Raw genomic sequence first — 23522 nt, forward strand, 5'->3', positions numbered from 1 at the left:
TAATATTTATCCCTTCATGGAGGTCTAGGAAATAGTCGTAGTGTTATCTCTTCTCAAACAATCTTATATAAAATATATTACTTAAAAATTGAATGTCGGGCTGGGAATGTGGCTTAGTGGTAGAATGCTTGCCTTGCATGCATGAAGCCCTGGGTTCTATTCCTCAGTACCACATAAACAGAAAAGGCTGGAAGTGACATTCTGGCTCAAGTGGTAGAGCACTAGCCTTGAGCAAAAAGAAGTTTAGGGGCAGTGCCCATGCCCTGAGTTCAAGCCCAAGGCCAAAAAAAAATTTTTTTTGAATGTCATTTATATGGTAACTATTAAAATAATACAAATATAAATGTTTAAGACATTTTTATTCCTAATACTTGTTTGTTAAGGTTATTAGGATAATTAATACTTTTCATTGTTAATTAAAACACAAATTTGCTGGCACCAGGAACTCATTCATGCCAAGCAACCTATAAAAAGTCCAGTTGGAGAAATGGTTCAAGTAGTCGAGTACCATCTGTGAGCGAGCAAGCTGAGCAAAATCTCAAGACCCTAAGTTCAAGCCTTGGTACCTACATGTACACGCATGCACATAAATAAATACATACAGGCATATATGCATAATTGCACATACATACATACCTTTGAGGTTACATATCTTTTTTCATAAAACATACCTTGTTTTATTTAGGATCAATTTATAATAACCATTTTAAATGATCTTGGTGAAAGGATTTTCGAAATAACATTGGATTGTAAAACTGATATTTAAAAGCCTCAATATTTTTGTAGTCATCTGTAGTGATTTTGGTAAATTCATGGTATGACTACTTGAAAATCATTTAACCTTTGTAAATATGAAACTGTCTAATCTAATGATAAATATACTAAAAGTCTGATATCAATATGTAAACTGATAGTTTAAAGCTTATCTTTTGACTTCTGTTAGTAAGTGGTAAGTAGGCCAAAGAACCATGATATTAATAAATCTACCTTATAAGCTATTAAATGATATGATGAAAGATAAAGTTCAAAAATCACCCCTGTTTGTTCTTGAGTGTTACCTGTGAGAATTTTGTACCTGTTCACATACTTGTCTGTACTTGTTCATGTGGATTTCAATGACTTGTAGTTAAAGCACCTGTTATAGTTATTTTTAACAGCCACAAAGTACATGTATATCACAGAACAAGAAAAACTAGTTAGGTCAGGCGTGCCATAAACATTCTTCTTGCTGTTGATCATTTTTTAGCTTTTCTTTCCTGGTTTTTGATAAAGCCTAAAGAAAATTGAAGTATGAATTGCTTTTTCTCTGTATTTTTGCTGTAGAATTATATTGGCTTAAAACATTTTTTTAAGTCTCAGTTTTCTTGGTATTATTACTTAGGGGGAGTTTAAAGGTGGAAATTTGCTTGAACTCTGGGCCGGGACATTGTCCTTGAGCTTATTTTGCTCAAGGCTAGTGCTCTTGTCACTTGAGCCTAAGTACAACTTCTGGCTTTTTGTGAGTAGCTGTGCCCTAGCTGGCTTCAAAATTGTCAGAGCAGGAAAGTCTATTAGACGCTTATCTCTAATTTATTACTAAAAAGTCAGAAATGGTGCTGTGGCTCAGAGTCGTGGAGCAACTAGTCTTGAGCACAAAAGCTCAAAGACAGCACTTAGGTCCTGAGTTCAAGCCCCAGGACTGGAACCAAAAAATAAAAATTAAAATTAAGACTTTATCTGCGAATATACTCTCTCTTAGTCTGTGACATCATAGACTAGGGTCTGATTTATCCTCTCCCTAACAGTTGAGCAATGGTAAACCTTGATTGACAACAATTTCCATAAATTCACTTCTTACAAATTAGTGTATCATCTGAGTTTTCCTACAATAATGTATGCAATATGAACTCATCTTCCTACTTTCAGATTGCTTCAGTGGGCAATATGTGTTGTATTGATTAGTTAGTTTTTTCATACTAGATAGTAGTCTGGTCTGGCAAACAATAAAATTTAATCCTGATTTTGTGACCATGATAAATTGTCTGTAGGAAGATGGAATATCCAATATATATTGCCATCCCTTCATCCCTAATCAAACACAGGTACAAAAAATAATCCAAGACCAATAAGCCACGAATTGTACTTCACATATGGCCTGGGCTCCTATAATTCCTGCCCATTTAGTTCATTTCTCAATTACTTCTTCAGTTCATTAGCTGCCCTTAGGATGATTGGATGGTATACTTGGAACAGTAGCTACAACCTTCCATGAGCTTTCATTGCACTTTCTATGTAGGAAGAATGGGGCTTTTATAGAGTTTACCTGGTAGGTTTTGGCAACTTTTAATATCTGAAAGTAGTTGTTGAAGATTTCTGTTCCCTCTCACAAGGTCCTTATATTCATTATGGTAAGTATCCTCTAAATATTGATACATTTTGTGTATATATCTACCCTCTCTCCTTTTCTCCCTTCCCCTCCCCCATGTAACAGCTTCATAATGTACTGATAGTGAACATTTTGAGGATTAAAGTATGCAGTGTGTAGCAAAAATCACTTTGTTGCATAATATAGTTTCATCCATACATTCATATGAAATTAGCATGATTATCTTATTTTTACAGACCAGGTAGTTGAGGCATAGAGAGGTTAAGTTACATATCCATGGTTAAACACTGCTAATAAAAGGAGCTAGCATTTAGACTTTGGCCAGCAAACACTTCTCTCATCCTACAAGTTGACTTAAATCATGGGCTCCTTATCACTTGAGACAATTGTCTTTAATGTTTGTGAAAATTCTTTGTAAACTAAAAGGTGTGTGTGTGTGTAGTGTGGATGTGTGTGTATTATTTGGATTAAATGAGCATTATTCTGGTAAAAAAGTGACCATGTATTATTAAAGGGCTTCTTGGAGCATTTTCTGCATAACAAGTTTATCAGAGAAGTATGAAAATCTTAATTATTGATGCTATGCTAGTATTTCCTAATTTTTCTAATATTCAACCTCCTACAATTAAAATTCATGTGATATTGACTAAACAGTTTCTGCTTACTGTGGAAGAAATAAGCTGTTCCATTCCAACCCCCCCAGCTGGGTCTCCTCCTCACACACAAAAAACAACTCAGGAAGGCTTTCTTAGCACTTGCAGATTTAAGAATCATCTTGAAAAAGTTGAAAAGCTTTTTGACTCTGATAGAACTTGTGGTGAACATGCGTTCCTTATTTCTGTGAGGGAAAAACTATCAGACTGTAAAATTTTGGTGGTTGTGGACCACACTGATTTTCTCCGCATTGTGGATATTATCCAGAAGATGGAGAATTATAGAAAAAGACACAATTAGGGAGGAGGGCTCATGACAGTAATGTTTACAGATGTTGATTTTTCTGTAATGAGAATCTATGTAAACATTTGTCTTGTAATTTAATGTTTATGGGCTTGTTCTTGCCCTTTCTGAAGATGTACTTTATGTGTGAAGCATTACTGAATAACTGTAGAAGGAAAATTTATATTCAGCCTGAGGAATTACACATTTTACATCAAATGATGTTAAGTATAAAAAAGCGCCCCCCCCCCCCATAAAAAACTATTTCCATGGTGGTGTCACCTAAATGATGATCTCTTGAAAATTGAGCTGCTGCTCAGGCTATTTGATGGTCCTTGGAGGTAACTGTTTGGCTACACCTTGGATTTAATCTCACACTCCCCCCCCCCAAGTTGCTCTTTGCCATAATGAAATATCTCCCCCCTGCTATTTCTGGATTTGCCTGATTTTACTGTAATTTTCCTAATTTTTGCTTCATACTAGGCTTCCTTTTAACCAAGCAGCTAATTTAATATACCCAGATATGTGGTGCTGAGGAATTTCCGAACCCAGGGCTTCATGTATGCATGGCAAACACTCTACCGCTAGGCTACGTTCCCAGACCCAATAATTCTTTAAAAAACTAAACAACCTTAATCTCCACCATTGAGAATTTTGTTTAATCTGCAGTATGATTAAAATCATTGAATTGGTTTTGAAGAGAGAATGATCTAGAATTCTGGATGTTAGCATCCCTCTGATGGCTATCAGGGAGGCCAGTGCAGAGAGGGCAGAGTAAAGGAGTGTCTTACAATCTGGACTATGATAGTTTAAAGGAAGAAAAGGGACAAAAAGGCTTAATACCAAGCTTTTTATCAAGGACCTTCATGCACTGCTAGTGGAAGCTATAAATTGTGCAGATAAAGTAAAGATAATTTGGTGATATTTACTAAAAGTAAAAAATATAGTGTCTATTTAGATAAATAAATTTTGAAAATACCTCACATGGTTTTTTTATTGGTATTTTTATTTTCTTTAAGTATTTGTACCAAAGGGGTTACTATTCAACATGTCTGTTGTTCTGTACAGTGAATCTTGACTCAAATGTTATTGTTAAAGGTCCATTCATTTTGATTAAGCCCTTTAGATTGCAAATAAGAAGGGCTAACCTATGTTCCATAGAAATGGTAAAATTGCCTCACTTCACGAAAGTATTTGGGGCTGGGAATATGGCCTAGTGGCAGGAGTGCTTACCTCGCATACATGAAGCCTTGGGTTCAATTCCTCAGTACCACATATATAGAAAAGGCCAGAGAGTTGGAACTTCTATTAGAATATATTGGTTGTACAAGGGAATTTCATTGTGATATTTTCTTACATGCATCCAACGTCCCTTGATGAAATTGACCCATTCTGTCATCCTTCCTCATCTCATCTTCCCCCTCTTCTCAAAACAATTTCAATAGGTTTCTTTATTCTTTTTTCATACATGCATATTTAGTACTTCATATTCTCCCTTCTTTATCCTCTATATTCTTCTTCCATTTTTCCTAACATACCTAAGCCCCAGCAGAATATGTAATACTTTTGAGTGCTTTTATTTAAAAAAACAAATTCCTCAGCTACTTTCCAGTCTCCTGTCACAAGCTTCAGTTAATCTAAGTTAACTCCTTCCTCCTATTTCTTCTATTTTATAATACATGTTTATTCATGATTTTTATTTTCCCATGTTTGTTTCTGTTTTTGCTAGTTTGTCATGACCTTCTGTCTATCTTTTTGCTTCATTTCAGCTTCAGCTTCCTGCTGCTCCAATCTCTTGGCATTTTCCAAAGTATAAAAGAATCTGATTGCTGTTCCATACCAGGTTAATATAAACTGGTTATTTTTGATCAGCTCCAACTAGTTGGATATTTATTTGTGTTTAAGGGAAAGAGTCAATAGCATTTACCCAAATATAATGTCTTGTAAATACAACTTTTTATTTATTTGATGTGATTTGTAAGGTTTTCTAATCCTTAACCATATATTTGGGACTGTTAAGATTTTCTGCTTATTTATCTGTTGTTCGTTCATAATTTTTTTTTATAAAATGTGTCTTTAGGTATGAACAAAGATAAGGAAAAACCCAGTTAACCAGTAGGTGATATTTCTGGTAATCACTGGGACAGATGGGATTCTGCTTTTTTTCTATATTTGAAATGGAAAAGTAATCTGTGGGTGGTATCACTTAACACATAGTGATAGTTTTCTAATTTTAGTTGCTGAGTATATTGGACATTTTTCTGAACAAAAAAAAACCCAAAACTATCCTTTTTGGAGAGAGAAGTCAAATTTTTTTAGTAACAGGTTAAGAAACGTTTGGCTTATATTGCCTTTGTTGTCTGGTAAATACTCTTTATGTGTTTGATATTTGGGGTTGAAAGACAGCACTGGGGTAGAAATAATATACAGATAGGGGAACAAGGTAAATCATATGGAAGAAATTCAAACACTTTGCTACCAAAAATCCTAAGCATCAAGAAAGATAGTAATTCAGGAAATGAGAGTCAAAGTAATGCATTAACACACAGTGCAAAACAGACCCAAAATGGAAGAAGTCTTATTATCACCAATGTAAATTTCTTAAATTCCAGCTTTGTGCCAATGGCTCACACCTGTAATCCTAGCTACTCAGGGGCCAACCATAGTTAGAAAAGTCTTCCAAGACTCTATTTCTAAAATAACAAGTAGAAGGCAGGACTTGAGGTACAGCTTCAGTGGTAGAGTGCTACCTGAGTAAGTAACTTATCCAAACAAGTTGAGGCCCTGAGTTTAAATCCCCATTACCAAGATACACACAACATATCCCAGCCAAGAAGTCCTGGACCTGATGGCTTCACTGGTGAATTCTACCAAACATTTGAAGAAGAACTAATACCAGCCCTTCTACATCTTTCTAAAACATTGGTTAGGATAGAACCCCTCCTACCTTACTCTATACAAGGGCAACTTTACAGTATTACTAAGGGAAAACAAAGATACCACAAGGAGGGGCTGGGGATATAGCCTAGTGGCAAGAGTGCCTGCCTCGGATACACGAGGCCCTAGGTTCGATTCCCCAGCACCACATATACAGAAAACGGCCAGAAGCGGCGCTGTGGCTCAAGTGGCAGAGTGCTAGCCTTGAGCGGGAAGAAGCCAGGGACAGTGCTCAGGCCCTGAGTCCAAGGCCCAGGACTTGCCAAAAAAAAAAAGATACCACAAGGAAACTACTAATCAATACATTTTATAAACAAAATGATGCAAAAATCCTCAACGAAATACTTGCAAGCCAAATTTGTCTGTATATGTTAAGGATTCTATACCACAATCAAGTGAGACATATTCCTGGAATGCAAGGATGGCTTAACATAAATATCAATGAGAAAAATACCACATTAATAAAACAGTACAAAAAAGTTTGTTCAGGTCAGTGTAAACAATCCTTTGACAAAGTTGACTTATCCTTCACTATGAAATTAGTTAACAAACGAGGTCTAGAAGGAACCTGACTGAAACCCATACATGAAATCCTATGATGAACATCACCTTTAATGGTGACAGACTGAAGTCAGGATGCCATTTCCACTATTTCTGTTCAACATAATTCTAGAAATTCTAGCCAGAGCAGTTAGATAAGAAAGTCAGTAAAAGGCATCTAACTTGGAAATGAAGTAGTAAAACTGCTTGCTCACAGATGATAATTTATAAATAGAAAACTCTTTACATGAAATTAAGATTGTAACAATTCAGGGCTGGGAATATGGCCTAGTGGCAAGAGTGCTTGCCTCATATACATGAAGCCCTGAGTTCGATTCCCCAAAACAAGTACCGTTAAAATTTTAAGACTTTTTTTCCTATATTTCATGTAACTTCTTTTAGGATATAAATGGACTGATGAACAGCCTGTGTAAAATGGTAATATTTAAGTTTATCTCCCATATTAGCTATTAATTCAGGTATGACTTTAAGGGAGTTTTTTTTTTGTTTGTTTTGGTTTTGGTTTTTTTGGCCAGTCATGGGCCTTTGCCTCAGGGCCTGAGCACTGTCCCTAGTTTCTTTTTGCCCAGGGATAGCACTCTACCCCTTGAGCCACAGCGCCACTTCTGGCCATTTTCTATATATGTGGTGCTGGGGAATTGAACCCAGGGCTTCATGTATGTGGGGCAAGCACTCTTGCCACTAGATCATATTCCCAGCCCTAAGGGAGTTTTTATATCAATTTTTAGGCAATTTCTTTAACTTTATTTAACTACTTTGACTACTTTATTTAACTCTTAACTTTGAGCTAGATTGTTTAGTATGCTTAAATGTTTTCAAAAGTCAAAGTACACAAGATAAAAATATATGTAAAGCAGTACAGAGGTTGCTAGCTGTACTTTGACCAATAATAACCTTTTCATCAGCTTTTCAGCATACCATTTGAAAAAATGCTTCTGACTCCCTCTAGTGGCCAAAAGATTTTTTTAAAAACGAAAAGGAGTATGTTAGTATAAAAAAGGTTCTATCTGATTACTATGGTATTTGCAAGTCAACTTTGTCCTAAGTAGGATATTTCAGTGTGTGTTTCATTGAACCGAAATGACTTTTTATGTCTCTGTGAGCATGTTCAGAAACACTGCTTTACATCACTGATAAGTTGTAGAAAGTGCTCTTTTGCAAAGCAGTTTATATGAGGAATCTTAAGGTATTTTTAAAGAGAAAACTATTCTTGATAACTGTATTTGAGTTAATTTATTTTGGGTAGAATTTAGTGTTTTTATAATACTGATTGATGATTAAAATTATTAATGAGTTCATCTTCTTTCATGTGGAAAAGAGGGCGTAAGAAAAAGTCCAATGTGCCTTTGAAGTGTTAGCACCAAAATCATACCTAGAAGTTTTTTAAAGCATGTTGTGAGTTTTATATGCTGGCACTTTTAAAAATATGTCAGTTGTAACCATAAGATAGGATATTCTTATTTCCATCCTTTCTAGGAGTTGAAAGCTTTTTCTGCCACAAGCCCTTTGTATATTTGTAACATTATTCTAGCCCATACAAAATTACTGATATAGGCAGTGAATGAGAAGCCTGTGTCTATTCATTCCATCATGAACCAAATGATTTCATAGGCTTTATACTCTAGATGCTTCCCACCCCCGTGACAGTCCACCTTTAGGACTGAATCAAAAAACATGTCTTGGGGGCTAGAGTTATGTAGCTCAGTGGTAGAGGCACTACATGCTAGTTTTAAGTATTGTTACTGGACAACTTGGAATATCTTAACATTGGCACTTTTCAAAATAGTTTGATAATGTCTTTAGAAAATTTCAACCTTAAGAGAAAGTGTTTTTTTATGTTTTTGATTATTTGACTTTTTGATTGAAAGCCAATTTAGAGTGGCATTTTATATATATATATATATATATATATATATCAGGGCAATATGAGCTATTTAATGTAATGTGACTGCTGTTTCATTTTTATTATGTGCCTGCTGTTTATTTTTATTATGTTTTTTTTAGTAGTGATGACTCTTCATTGGTTACCAAAAGAATTGATATCCAGAAATATGCTGTTTTCTTTTTCCTTACATTGATTTCTGTAATTGAACATGGAATTTACTTAGATGAAACTTCATTAGAATTAGAAACACTGTAATAATGAACTTATGTCTATTGTGTACTACTTTAACATCAATATTGTTCAAAATGGCGTCTTTTGTTTTATCATATTTTAAGAACATATTACCTGTTTTGAAATAGTGGAACTTGAAGAAATAGAAAAGGATAAAAGAAGTACCAAAGAAATCTACTTTTTCTTTTTTTTTTTTGCCAGTCCTGGGGCTTGAACTCAGGGCCTGAGCACTGTCCCTGGTTTCTTTTTGCTCAAGGCTAGCACTCTACCACTTGAGCCACAGCGCCACTTCTGGCTTTTTCTATGTATGTGGTGCTGAGGAATTGAACCCAGGGCTTCATGCTTGAGAAACAAGCACTCTACCACTAGGCCATTATTTCCAGCCCCCTAAAGAAGTATTTTATTGTTTGCATTTTATTCTGAGACCTTTAAAAAGATGCTCTGTTTAGTGTTGTTGATATATAGAGAAAGGAGATTTATTCTGATTCAAATGTAAAACTTGGATCTGGGGGTGATCTGGCTGCGACATCTGTCACCCCATTGATCACCAGGGTTGATTTGGCTGATCTGGCTGGCTAGGCGGGTGTCCCTTCCTCCCTCACCGCCCCATGTGTGTCCCTTCTGAAGCTGCGTGCTCGGTCCAAGAGGACGTCCATCCCCGATAGAGGAGGACCGGTCTTTGGTCAAGGGTATACGAGTAGCTGCGCTCCCCTGCTAGAACCTCCAAACAAACTCTCAAATGTAAAACTTGACATTTTAAGCCACTGTAATCCTAGCTACTCTGGAGGCTGAGATCTGAGGATCAAAGTTCCAAGCCAGGCTGGTCAGGAAAGCCCATGAGACCCTTATCTAATTAACCACCAAAAAACTGGGAGGTGGCATAGTGGCTCAAAGTGGTAGAACACAAGCCTTGAGCAAAAGAGCTCAGGGACAGCACTCAGGCCCTGATTTCAAGGCCTACAACTGATTAAAAAACAACAACAAACGATTGACATTTTAAACAACAAATGCTTGGGGACGATACTAAGAAAGAAACCCTTAGATATTGTTTGTATAAATGCATACTAGTACAGCTACTATAGAAATCAGTATGGAGATTTTTCATGATCCTATTCCTAGGAGTAAAAATCAGAATACAATAGATAGCTGCATATCTGTGTTTGTTACAAAAAATTTGCAATAACCAACTTACAGAATCAGTTTAAATGTGCAACAAGTGAATAATGGAAAAAGAGATTGAGGTATATATACACTAGAGTATTATTTAACTGTAAAGAATAAAATTATGGTTCTGAGAAAAAGTAGAGATCATCCTGATAAGTGAAATAGACTCAGAAAGACAACACATTTTTCTATCATATGCAGAATCTACTAGAAACAAACAAAACGACATGAACATACAGAGGATCAGCAGGCGATGAGAGGAGAATGAGGGTGATGGGAGATAATATGATTGAAGTACACTATACATTTTATTCATATGTATGTGTATATGTAAATATATACATAGAAATGTATTACATAAATAAGCATATAAATATACTTATATATCTACATATAAGTATAAATATATTTACATACGCACAAATATGAGAAACCCATTTTGTAAAATATATTCTTAAAGCTCCTTGGCTTTATTTGTTTGTTTGCTGATCTTGGAGCTTGAACTCCGGTGTCCTAGGTGCCTTCTGTGAGCTTCCCCCCCCCCCCCTCAATGCTAGAGCTCTGCCTCCATGAACCACACAGCTCCACTTGTAGCTGTTTGGTGATTATTTAAAGACAAGTCTCAAAGACTTTGCAGCTCCAGGCTGGATTCAAACCATGATCCTCAGACCTCAGCCTCTTGAGTAACTAGGATTATAGGCAGGAGCTACCAGCTCAGATTTCAAAAAAAATTTTAAGGAAAGTGTTCAGTATCTGTTTTTAATATTATAAAATAAAAACTAAAGTGTAGACAATTCAGATTAATTTCTGTTTAGAAAAGAATTATATAAATGTCTGAGCTTTTTGAGTAATTTCTGAAATCTTTTATTTTCTTTCTGATACAGAAGTTTGTGGGAGGGGTTGTTTTTTGTTTTGTTTTGTTTTTTGTGGGGTTTTTTTTGCAGGCCATGGGGCTTGAACTCAGGGCCTGAATGCTGTCCCTGAACTTTGTGCTCAAGACTAGTACTCTATACTCTACCACCTAATCTATAGCCCCACTTCTGGCATTTGAGTTTGTTTTTCGTTTGGTTTGGCTATTGTTCATTTGTTTTTTCTTGTTTCTTTGTTTTTGTTTTTTTTGCCTGTCCTGGGCCTTGGACTCGGCCTGAGCACTGTGGTCCCTGGCTTCTTTTTGTTCAAGGCTAGCACTCTGCCACTCAGCCATAGCACCACTTCTGGCCATTTTCTTTATGTGTGGGGCTGGGGCATCGAACCCAGGGCTTCATGTATAAGAGGCAAGCATTCTTGCCACTAGGCCATATTCCCAGCCCGTTGTTTTTTTTTTTTTTTTTTCTTTTTTCTTTTTTGGCTTTTAATTGGAGATGTTTCACTTTCCTGCCCTGGCTGGCTTTTTGAATCATGGTCCTCAGATCTCAACTTCCTTATTACAAGAGTGAGCTACCAGCATCTGGTAGATAGTCACTACATTCTTTTTAATTTATTAGTTTTTCTTTTTTTGCCTGTCCTGGGGCTTGAACTTTGGGCCTGGGTGCTGTCCCTTAGTTTCTTTTGCTCAAGGCTAGCACTCTACCACTTGAGCCACTTGCAGCTTTTTCTGAATAGTTTATTGGAGATCAGATTCTCATGAGTTTCCTGCTCGGGCTGGCTTCTAGCCCCAATCCTCTATTCTCAGTCTCCTGAGTAGCTAGGATTACAGGCGTAAGCCACTGGCCCTTGGCTGAATTTTGATGATTAAAAATCAGGTCTGTCTTGCTGTATATAATACAGTGAAAAAAGTTAGCAATGGCCCATAGAAGCACTTTGCAGCAGAAAATGTTTACTGCCATCAGCCTTTTCTCTAATTTTGAGCAAGCTATTTCAGTGGTTTATACTTTTCTATAATGGAGATAATACTGCCATTCACTGGGGTTTTTTCTTTTTTATCTGTTTTTAAAAGTTGTAAAAATTTACCATTGTAACCACTTTCAAATATTCTGTACCATTAAGAACATTAATGCTGCTGTTCAAGCATCAATTACCCTGTGTCTTCAAGAGTTTTTCATCTTCCCCTAGTTCAAACTCTATACCCACTAAATTATTCTTCCTCCCTAGCCTCTGGTAACCATTGTTCTAATCGCTGTCTCTGCATCTAGCTATATTGGGTCATTTTCCTATTATTGAACACTCCTTTAGCCTACTAGCCCAGCACATAGGAAGTACTGAAACATTTCTAATTTAAGTGACACTTATTGAAAGCCATTGCTGATATCAGTAGATTATCTTTTTTATGTGAATTCAGATTGCTAATAGTTTTGGTTTGTTTTCTCTTAAGGATTTCTTGTTTACATTTTTTTCATGTAGATTTTATTTTATTTTTAGACTGAATCAGGATATGGATCAGAATCCAGCTTGCGTCGACATGGCTCAATGGTGTCACTGGTATCTGGAGCAAGTGGCTATTCTGCTACATCCACATCTTCATTTAAGGTTTGTGGTTATGAATGCTTTATGTTCCAATTTTTATTTTGTCAGTTATAGGGCTTTGAACTCAGGGCCTGGACACTACTGCTGAGCTTCTTTGTGCTCAAGGCTAGTGCTCTACCACTTGAGCCACAGCAGCCCTTGAATGCTTTATGTTAAGGCAACATTATTTGAACTTCGTATTGGGTATTGTGAACATAACTTGATAGGTTTTTGAAATAACTTTTCTAAATTCAATTTATTTGGTAGTGTCATAGAATACTTTGTAAGAGTAAAATCACAACTACACAGATATAAAATGAGCTGACTATTGATGGCTCATGTCTGTAATCCTGACTACTCAGGGGCTAAGATCTGAGGATTGCAATTTGAAGCCAGCCCAGGCAGGAAAGTCAGTGAGACTCTTTTCCTCCAGTTAAACACCTGAAAACTGGAATTGATCCTGTGGCTCCAAGTAGGAGAGTGCTAGCCTTTAGCACAAAAGCTCAGGGACAGCACCCAGGCCCTCAGTTGAAGCCCCATGACCAAACAAACAACAACAAAATATATATAGGTATAGATATAGACATGTATATTGAACACATCTGAGATTATTTCATTCATTAGTTTAAGCAGAATCTAAATTAAACTGAAATGAACCTGCTGATTCAAACTGACCCATAGGTAAATGCCTCTGCATAAGAAAGACAAAGTTTATTTGCGTCTCTGTGGACAAGAAATACCTATCAGCTGGGCATAATGGCTCACACTTATAGTCCTAGCTACACAGGATTTAGAGCTCTGAAGAGAGGTGGTTTAAAGCTAGCCTAAGAAAAATGTTTACAAGGGATCCCCAGCTTAAACAACATAAAAATACACTAAGCAGTGGCACATGAATGTTATCTAAGCCAGGCAGAAAGTACAAATAGGATTATAATTCAGACTAGCCACAATGAAAAGTAAGACTCTACTAAAAAAAAAAATGACTAAAGCAAAAAGGCTTGGAGATGTGGCCTAAATTGTAGAGCACCTGTCTAACAAGCACAAGACCTTGATTCAAACCTAGTGCCACAAAGAAGCAAAAGACAAACAAAAAACACCATACAGGTCAAGTTTAATAATGGTACAGACCTGTAATCCCAGTATTTAGGAGCAGTATTTAGAAATAGGAATAGCCCAATTTGAAGACCAATCCGGGCTGCATAGCAATACCTTAAATTTTCTACTAAAAGATTGTAAAATAGTTCACATGCAATGAAGTAAAAAACTTTTATGTGAGATAAGATCTTCCTTTCTGGGTTTTCTATGTTTGAAAGTGTACCCATTAATAGATTTGCTCATTTCAAAGTCTGGCATAGTTTTTCCTTACAAATCCTTCTACTTTGAAAGGTTAAACATTATGTTAGCGGGCTGGGGATATGGCCTAGTGGCAAGAAAGCTTGTCTCGTATACTTGAAGCCCTGGGTTCGATTCCCCAGCACCACATATACAGAAAATGGCCAGAAGTGGCGCTGTGACTCAAGTGGCAGACTGCTAGCCTTGAGCAAAAAGAAGCCAGGGATAGTGCTCAGGCCCTGAGTCCAAGGCCCAGGACTGGCCAAAAAAAAAATTATGTTAGCAGACATTATTTCTTATTTCCTACAGGTTTATTAGTATCAAGGCTCTAGATTAAGTCAGTTTCAAGCCTGTTCCTAGGAGTATTACTGTGAACTTGACCGCTCTTTCGCATTCCCTCAATAAGATAGCATCCTTACAAGATGATCAAATACAATAATAGAACCAAATAAAGTCAGTTTTTGTTTCATTTGAATTATATATCCCCTGCCTTTTTGTATTTTGCAGAAAGGCCACAGTTTACGTGAAAAATTGGCTGAAATGGAAACCTTTAGAGACATCCTATGTAGACAAGTTGATACTCTCCAGAAGTACTTTGATGCCTGTGCTGATGCTGTCTCCAAGGATGAACTTCAAAGAGATAAAGGTTAATTAGGCTATTGCCACTGTTTTTACTTGGAGAATGAATGATGTAAATCCCCTTGATTTAAGGGTAACTTCTTTATGTAATAAAGGAAATAATAGTCACTGTACTACAAACTCCCAGATTTAAGTGTCCATATAACTTGAGTACTTTTTTTTTTTTTAATGCCAATACTGGAGCTTGAACGCAAGGGCTGAGCACTGTCCCGTAGCTTTTTCTCTCAAGGCAGGCAGTATACCACTTGAGCCCTAGCTTCACTTGTTTGTGTGTATATGTGTATTTAATGGGATATAAGAGTCTCATGAACTTTCTTGACCATGCCTGCTTCAAATAGCTAAACAAGTGATCCTCAGATCTCAGCCTCTTGAGTAGCTAGGATTACAGGTATGAGCCACTGGTGCCCTGTGACTTGAGTACTTTAATAATGCACATTAATTCATTTTTCACCATCCATACCAAGGCAATTGGAGACGTTGAAATGATATTCCTTATTCTGTTATCTTGGTAATGCATAGCATTTCACATTATTATGTCTAATATAAGTATATTTCTTACATCTTTCAGATCTGGAATCATTTGATCTCTTTCTCTTAATCCTCTTTTTTTCACTCAGTTTTTGCCTTTTAACTCTCTCTCCTGCCTTTTTTCTCCTAGAAGCAGCAGCTAATACTGAAGTTATATGTACTTGTAGTGGTGCTAGCGTTTGAACTTAGTGCCTCTCACTTGCTAAGCAGGTGCTCTACTACTTGAGCCATACCTCCAGCCTCTTTTTTGTTTTAGTTTCCATATAGGGTCTCACTTTAAGCCCTCTACAGGTCTAGACTGAGATCTTCCTATTTGTGCTTTCTTTTGTTGCTGAGTAACAGGTGTGTGCCATTGCACCAGCCATTGTAGCTTTAAGATGACAAACTCACACCACTAATCCCAGCCATTGGTTAAGATACGGTTTAATGAGCTTTTATGATTTTGATACCCTGATCTTCACTCCCCTAATAGCTAGGATTACAGACTTAAGCCACCACACCCAGTTGCTGACTGAGTTTTGTTTTAAAGAGAAAGAGTAATGTCTTCACTTATTTTTTAACTATATTAATTTCTCTTTCATTTTACTTTCCCTTTGTTAGTGCTAAAAATAGTACTGATGTCAGCATAAGTTTTTCTATTTTTCTTTTTACTGTGAAGGCAGAAATAAACTCTTAGTAGTTATCTGCTAGCACTAAAGTCATTCTTAGTATAACTTTGGCATAGTTTTATTTCTCAGTATTACAAAATAGCTTTAATATCAGTTTATTATTATTAGGTTGGGGGTTTTTTTTGGGGGGGGGTTGTGGGTTTTTTGGTCAGTCATGGCATGAAGTCAGGACCTGGGTGCTGTCTCTGAGCTTTTGTGCTCAAGGTTAGTGCTGTAACACTTGGAGCCACAGCTCCACTTCCAAATCTTAGGTGGTTAATTGGAGAGATAAGAATCTCATGGACTTTTCCTGCCTACACAGATTTTGAACTACAGTCCTCAAAGCTCTCAGCTTCCTGAGTAGGCACGAGCCACTAACACCTGGCTTACATCTTTTTTTAACTCGTCTATTTTTTGTTCCCCTTTTCTGCCTTATTTTGAATTACAATTTTTATAGTTTTATCTCTTTTGTCTCTCACTGGTTATTCTCATAACTATTTAGGGTTTATAGTTGGCATATTTAACTTACCACAGTGTACCATCAAAGTAATATTATAACATTTCATTTATAGCATGAGAACTGGCCTATGGGAGTGATTCAAGTGGTATTATGCTTGCCTTGAATGATGGAGGCCCTGAGTTTATTCCTCAGGACTTGCAAACCAAGCAAAGTATCATGAACTTCCAGGAATGTAATTCTGTTTTCCCTACTGCTGAGTCCTCCTACTGAGTCCTTAGTTCCTTCTGAATTACCAGTTTTTCAGTCTTCACTGTGGGAACAACTATTTTCCTCTGCTCCCACTTCAGCTTTGTTTACTGTTCTCTGCAATCTTTTCAGAAGGTTCTGTAGTTCCCTCATTTACAGGTACTTTCAGTACTCACAAAATAATTAGAAGAGACCTTCTGCTAATCTCCATTGTTCTCTCTCTGTTCTCTCACCTTTCTGGTGTTCTTCCGAAATCTAGTTGCCTTTATCTGCTTAGACTTCCTTTCCTCATCTCAGAGGTCTACTAGGCTCCTTCAGAATTCCCTGTCTTTACTATACCTCCTAGAAACTCCCCAAGACAAGTGGCTGAAACAATAATGAAGCTCCTATCATTTATTTCCCAACTCTCAAAGATATCCATTATTTCATGTGTTTTGTCCAGTTTTTAATATATATATTGGAAGTACCAGGGTTTGAACTTGGATGTTGTACTTAGTAGTCAGATGGCCTACCACTTGAGTCAGATACCCAGCACTTCTGAAAGTTACCTAATTTAGACAAAAGTTAAGAAAACTTGAAGTTCTTTGTTCTTTTTTTGCCAGTACGCAGATTTTAAAGGCCTCCTGGTTCCTCAGCTTGCTTATTCAGCTAGCTCTCTACCACTTGAGCCATGCCTCTAGCCTCCTGTCTAGCTTTTTAGTTATTATTTATTAGTCTTTTTTAAAAATTGGTGGTGCAAGATTTCATTGTTACAGTTCCACAAATATTTGTCATATATTCCAGTGAATTTCCTTTACAGTATGTTTTCAGAAAATGTATTTATACAAGCTAGAGTTTATTACTCAGTTGAACCAAACAATAAGTGATTTGCTTCTCCTTTGTTCATTCTAATGTTCTTAAATATATTTTATTTAGTGGTGGAAGATGACGAAGATGACTTTCCTACAACACGCTCTGATGGAGACTTCTTACCCAGTACCAATGGCAATAAAGAAAAGTGTAAGTAAATGCTTTCTGAAGTTACATTATAACGAAGAATAAAACTAATTGTTTTATTTCTAAAGCAGTAGAATTTCTGGAATCCAAGTTAAACTTTCTTCTAGGAAAAGCCATGTAGGTAAAATACACATTCTTTAATCATATGATAGGCCACATACACTAACAAAAGTTTATTCTAAATTCCAGACATTTCCTAAGTGTTGATAAAATTAGTGTCTGGTATTGAAAAATCTTTTTCTTGATTGGAAACATGGTTATGGAACTTGTCTTTCTTAGAGTATTTCGAATTATTTTTTCAAAATATTTTTCTTCACCAGTAAACTGGTGTTGAAAAGTATTTAATGAGTGTTACTTGAGGAAAGGTGTTCAAATAGCTCTGGTTTCACAGCATAACTGTTCACAGACCACAGACTAGCATGATTATTTCACATCAGTGACATATTATTACTCTATTTATAGTATCTAGGAAAAATTCAGCATCATTACTGTGAAGCATACTTTCTTAGAAAAACCTAGAGTGGATTTAAAAAATTTTTTAAGATTAAGAAATTCCTTTGTGAGGGCTGGGGATATGGCCTAGTGGCGAGAGAGCTTGCCTCGTATACATGAGGCCCTGGGTTCGATTCCCCAGCACCACATATACAGAAAACGGCCAGAAGTGGCGCTGTGGCTCAAGTGGCAGAGTGCTAGCCTTGAGCAAAAAGGAAGCCAGGGACAGTGCTCAGGCCCTGAGTCCAAGGCCCAGGACTGGCCAAAAAAAAAAAAAAAAAAAAAAAAAGAAATTCCTTTGTGAAAAATACTAACCTAAATTTATGCTTAATTTTACTGAGATCATATACAAATGTGAACTAAAATCTATAAGAGTAACATTTTTTTGAAACTGCTTTGGCTATTGGAAAAAATTAATGAAAGACTTTTATAATTCTCATGTCTGATTCACCATCTCACATACACTCGGATCATCTACTTGTGTTTCTAAAAGAGAAGGAAGGGACTGGGAACATGGCCTAGTGGCAAGAGTGCTTGCCTCCTAAAAGAGAAGGAAGCATATTCCCTGTAGTAATTGAATTGGAGCACTCTAGATTTAGAATTACTCAGCATAAAGATAGGTTCATTATACTATCAATAAAATGATAAGTAGAAGTGAACATACTGCTTATTGATCTTTGCCTCTTTGTTCCGCATATCTGTATGAACTCTAATAGCCAAGGACTATATATGAAAGGTTATAATGAATGATACAGTCTGTAGCTCCTTTATATTACCCTATTTCTTGAGTACCCACCAACTCTGGGGAAACTTGTCCCAGAATAAAGAACTGTAAATAAAGGTTTGGAGGATACCACCACAAAGATCACCCTTAATGAAGTCCACAGCTCTGCTAGTGCATAGAGCTTCTCGTTTCTACTCTAAAATGTAAACCAAAACTCAGATATGTAGACATTTGAAGAAAAACCCCCGACATGAAAGGTAGTGACCAAAGCAAGAAAACAAAATAAAATCAATACAGGAAATAAAAGACAATTCTACTCAGTATTTTTAATAAGAAAACAAAAGGCATCCACATTTGAAGCCTTCTATTTACAGGTGCCATGATTTTTTTGTAATAAGGACCTTCTGTTATCGATCATATAAAATAAGGGAGGTAAATATTGATTTGTCAAATCAATATGCTCTTGATGAAACCCATCAAGAAGAAATTTAATAGCAATGGAAAAAATTTAATATTCAGTACCTAGTGAGTAATGAGCATTAAATGTACCTTAATTATCTAAACAAAGAATCAGGACTATAAATCACAATCCTCATCCTTGAACTCAAGACCTAGACACTGTTCTAAGCTTTTTATCTCAAGCCTAGCACTGCCAATTTTGAGCAGCTTTATTTCCAGCTTTATGATGGTAAATCAGAGGTAAAGAGTCTCATATAGTCTTTGCTGCCCAGGCTGGCTTTGAACCTTGATACTCGGATCTCAGCCTCCTCAATAGCTAGGATTATAAGTATGAGCCACTGGTGCCCTATATTTTAAAATGGGGTGTGTTTTGTTTTTTCTTTTGGTACTGGTGCTTCCTTTTTAGTCATGATTGCTGGTGCTCTGCCACTTGAGCCACACTTCTAGTTCTGGCTTTTTGCTGGCTAATTGGAGGTAAGCATCTCTCTCAGCCTTGTATGCCTGGGCAGGTTCTGAACCCAGGATCTCAGGTCTGTCTCTGAGTCGCTAGAATTACAAGCATGAGCCACCAGTGCCAGGCTTAAATTCAGTTTTTACCCACCTCTGGCTTATTTTGTTAGAAAGTCATATATCTAAAGTAGACCATTAGTCTCAAGCCAAGTAATTAATGACCCTCATATGACTGATATAGCCATTCTGTGTATGTTCAGTAGAATGTCATCAGCCTGCTACATATACAGTCATTTGCAGTACTGCATTTGAGGAAATTTTAAAGCTCCTCACATAGAAACTGCAAGATTTCCTTAGATTGCTTACTATTCAAAACAGTGTGCAAGACATTTAATGAAGAGGATTCCAGTTCTCTGGCTTGTTACCAGCAGTTTTTTTTAATCTTCCTCACAAGTCCATTGATTTAGTTTTTAAGTGCTAGTACTTTTGAAAGAGTTTTAAAACCATGCAAAGATTCCCCTCCCCCAAGTTTGGCTTATGCCTTCATTCCTTTAACCACCTACGAACAAAAATCGGAAGTTTTGTGAAGTACAGGTTTATCTTTATTTTTTTACAGATTGAACTTTTCATTGTCATAACTTGATGGTTCTCTTTTTAAAGCAAAAGTCACTATTTCATTTGTAGTGACTTTATTGGGGTGGGTGAGTTTTTTACTAGTTGTAGAATAAAATTGTCCTCTTTTGTTTCTTTTTACTAGGTATAGAATCAGGTGGTTCTCTTTTGTGAGTTTTAAGATCTTTCATTAAAAGACTAACCATGACTTTAAATTATAAAATGTAAACATAAAAGCTATTTAATGTGTTCAGTGGTCATGTACTTAAATTTGAGTGTTTATATTTATGTCACCATCTTGCATTCTACATTTATCCTCATTTTTAAAATTACATATTTCTTAAAATGTAACTTTTGCCATAGTTAGGTCTTGCTGTAAGCTGTCCAAATGGTATTATTTAAGAATCCCTCCTCCTACCACTTGATTCACATGGGTGTAGCACAACAAATAAATTGCAGGAAGTAGAATCTAGGCAAAAGGACTTGAAAGTATGTCTGCTGCCATAAAGCTTTTATTCGTGGGATGTAGATAGGACATTATTTAATGTTAGTCCATGGACGGAAGGAAAATTACAATCCAAAAGTCTGTTCTGATGTGCTAGTTTTATAAATAATTTTATTGTAAATTGTGATAGAGAATTGCTCTTCATTTGAAAGATTTTTCAGTGAATAACTTTCTTTTTCAGTATTTCCACATGTAACACCAAAAGGAATTAATGGTATAGACTTTAAAGGGGAAGCTATAACTTTTAAAGCAACTACTGCTGGAATTCTTGCTACACTTTCTCATTGTATTGAGTTAATGGTAAAACGTGAGGACAGCTGGCAAAAGAGATTGGATAAGGTAAGACTAGTTTTTCTTTTTAAAAAACAGATTTTAAGTTGCATGTGTTTGCTGGACATTAAATCTGAATCAAGTTCTTAAGGAAGAGTCTATTGGGTTAATAGAATAACAGGTGGTAGTACTTTTCTGATACTTTATGGGAATCTTAAACTTATTTTCCTAGTAAGATTCATCAGGGATTTGTTCATTATTATATACTTTCTTGATTATACTTTATTAAAAATGCTGTGATAATAATGGATCACCATTTAGCATAACTTAACTTTTTGATATATGAAATTGTATTTAAGTTACATGAACTTTTAACACCAGGATATAAAGTTAAACATTTACTTACACTTCATAGCCATATGTTTTTCCATGCTCATTGTGATATCATGTAGCAAAGATTGTTTGAATATTTACCCTTTGTTCCCATTTCCCACCTTGGCTTAATTAGCACTGATAATAACATTGCAGTATGAACCAACAGCTTTTAGTATACAAAATGGCTCATTGGATTTGCTTAGAAATTTCTGTTGATAATTCAACTTAGTAAAAAATTGAGATGTAACTGAGAAAATTTAGTTCTAGTTCAACATCATGGAAGAGTGAACTGAGCCATTCGCTTATTTGTCCAAAGGTGTTAAGTAACAGAAAATTTTCCCTATTGATATGTCATCTAGATATCAGACTGTCTAAATATCAGTTATTTTGCTCACAATGTCTGGAGGTCTCAGGACAATAAAGCAATAATGGCACATTGGTCACAGGATTTGAATATATTGTACATTTAAAAAGATGCTTAAGAAGAGAGCTGTTCAGAATTCTCAAGTACAGATGAGAATAAATGTATTAATTAGCAAAATATTCCCCTTTACTCCCCAAGCATATATGTTCCAAGATCCGCAGTGATGCCCCAAATTGCAGTGCCAAACCCTATTATGCTATACATTTTTTTCATATACATTCATACCTATGACAAAATTTAATTTATAAATTAGGTATAGTAAGAAATTAATAATAACCAGTGGTAATAGAGTGATTATAATATACTGTAATGACATTGTATAAGTAGATATATTTCTCTCTCTCCAAATCTTACTGTACTTACCCTTCCTGTTGACTATGAATAACTGAAAGTATAGAAAATGAAACTGTAGGGCTGGGAATATGGCCTAGTGGTAAAGTGCTTGCCTCTTATACATGAAGCCCTGGGTTTGATTCCTCAGCACCATATGTATAGAAAAAGCCGGAAGTGGCGCTGTGGCTCAAGTGGTAGAGTGCTAGCCTTGAGCAAAAAGAAGCAGGGACAGTGCTCAGGCCCTGAGTTCAAGCCCCAGGACTGGCAAAAAGAAAAAAGAAAATGAAACTACAGGGCTAGTCATGGTAGTTCAGTCCTGTAATCTCAGTTGCTTGAGAGGTGAAAATCAGACAAGACAAATGCCAGCCAAGACAAATGCTTTACCAAAGAACCACATCCATTCATCCTTATCTAATCTTCTTTAATGTGTGTATACACACTCTAGAAAGACTAGAAAACCCCTTAACATATAAGCTGTATATTAATAAATATGTCCTTTGTGTAATTAGTAGAACTGAGAAATAAGGTACAGTGATAATATTGTTTCATTGATACTGCTTTTTTTCTAATGTATTTCTATGCCTCCTGTAAGCTAAGAATGAGGATATTTTACTAAGTAGAAAATAGTTCTCCCAGGATCTTAAAATCTAGGAAAAATAGTTAAATAAATGGCATTACAAGCTATTTAGTAGAATTGCTTAATTTATTTTATGTAAGTGTATGATATCAGTTCAAATATTCCTACTGACAGTCGAGGCAACAATTTTTATGGTTACCTATAATAAAAATCTCTTCGATAGAAGTATAATTTTCAGATAGTTTTGTCCAAGAAAAAAAGTAAATTTAGACAATTTTAGTTACCAGTATTAATAAAGTTCAGAACTGTGTAATTTTATGTTTTCCTCCTTCCTCTATGTCTGTTTTACTATTGTTGTTTTAAAATGCATTTTGGGAGGCCGGGAATATGGCCTAGTGGTAGAGTACCGGCCTCGTATACATGAAGCCCTGGGTTCAACTCCTCAGCACTACTTACATAGAAAAAAACAGAAGTGGCACAGTAGCTCAAGTGGTAGAATGCTACCTTTGAGCAAAAAGAAGCTAGAGACAGTGCTCAGGCCCTGAGCTCAAGCTCCAGGACTGGAAAATAAAACATTTTTGTTTTATTCTGTTTTTAAATTAAAGTACATACAGTGAAGCTTACCACACTTAAATATACTATTGATTCTTTATCAACTTTGGCCTATTATTCCAATTTGTTGTGGCACTAAGTTTACTGTTGGGTTAGCCTTGTTAATTTCAAGTCTTTACTTTGTATCTTTTAACCCTTGTTAAAAGAACCTAGCTGTAGGAGGTTATTGTAGAATCTCTTTTAGCTCTTTCTTATAGCCACTAATGACAAAGTATGAGAAATTTGTCTTTCCTAGAATTTCTTTTTCACATTCACATTCCGCCTATTTGTTTTTTTTGTTTGTTTGTTTGTTTTTTTGCCAGTCCTGGGCCTTGGACTGT

General features: G+C 36.0%; 1 protein-coding gene across 2 annotated transcripts in view; it reads left to right on the top strand.

Moving 5' to 3' along the window:
* Cert1 (ceramide transporter 1) overlaps window positions 1–23522 on the top strand; it is a 79019-nt gene that overhangs the window by 27034 nt on the left and 28463 nt on the right. For both annotated transcript variants that reach the window (XM_048368284.1, XM_048368285.1), the window contains exons 4-7: window positions 12438–12545; window positions 14361–14499; window positions 17289–17372; window positions 20793–20950. In XM_048368284.1, coding sequence (XP_048224241.1) covers window positions 12438–12545; window positions 14361–14499; window positions 17289–17372; window positions 20793–20950 — 489 coding nt within the window. The remainder of the gene's footprint in view (window positions 1–12437; window positions 12546–14360; window positions 14500–17288; window positions 17373–20792; window positions 20951–23522) is intronic.

This window comes from Perognathus longimembris, chromosome 19 (genome assembly GCF_023159225.1).
Source record: "Perognathus longimembris pacificus isolate PPM17 chromosome 19, ASM2315922v1, whole genome shotgun sequence".
In the NCBI taxonomy this organism is placed as follows: domain Eukaryota; kingdom Metazoa; phylum Chordata; class Mammalia; order Rodentia; family Heteromyidae; genus Perognathus; species Perognathus longimembris.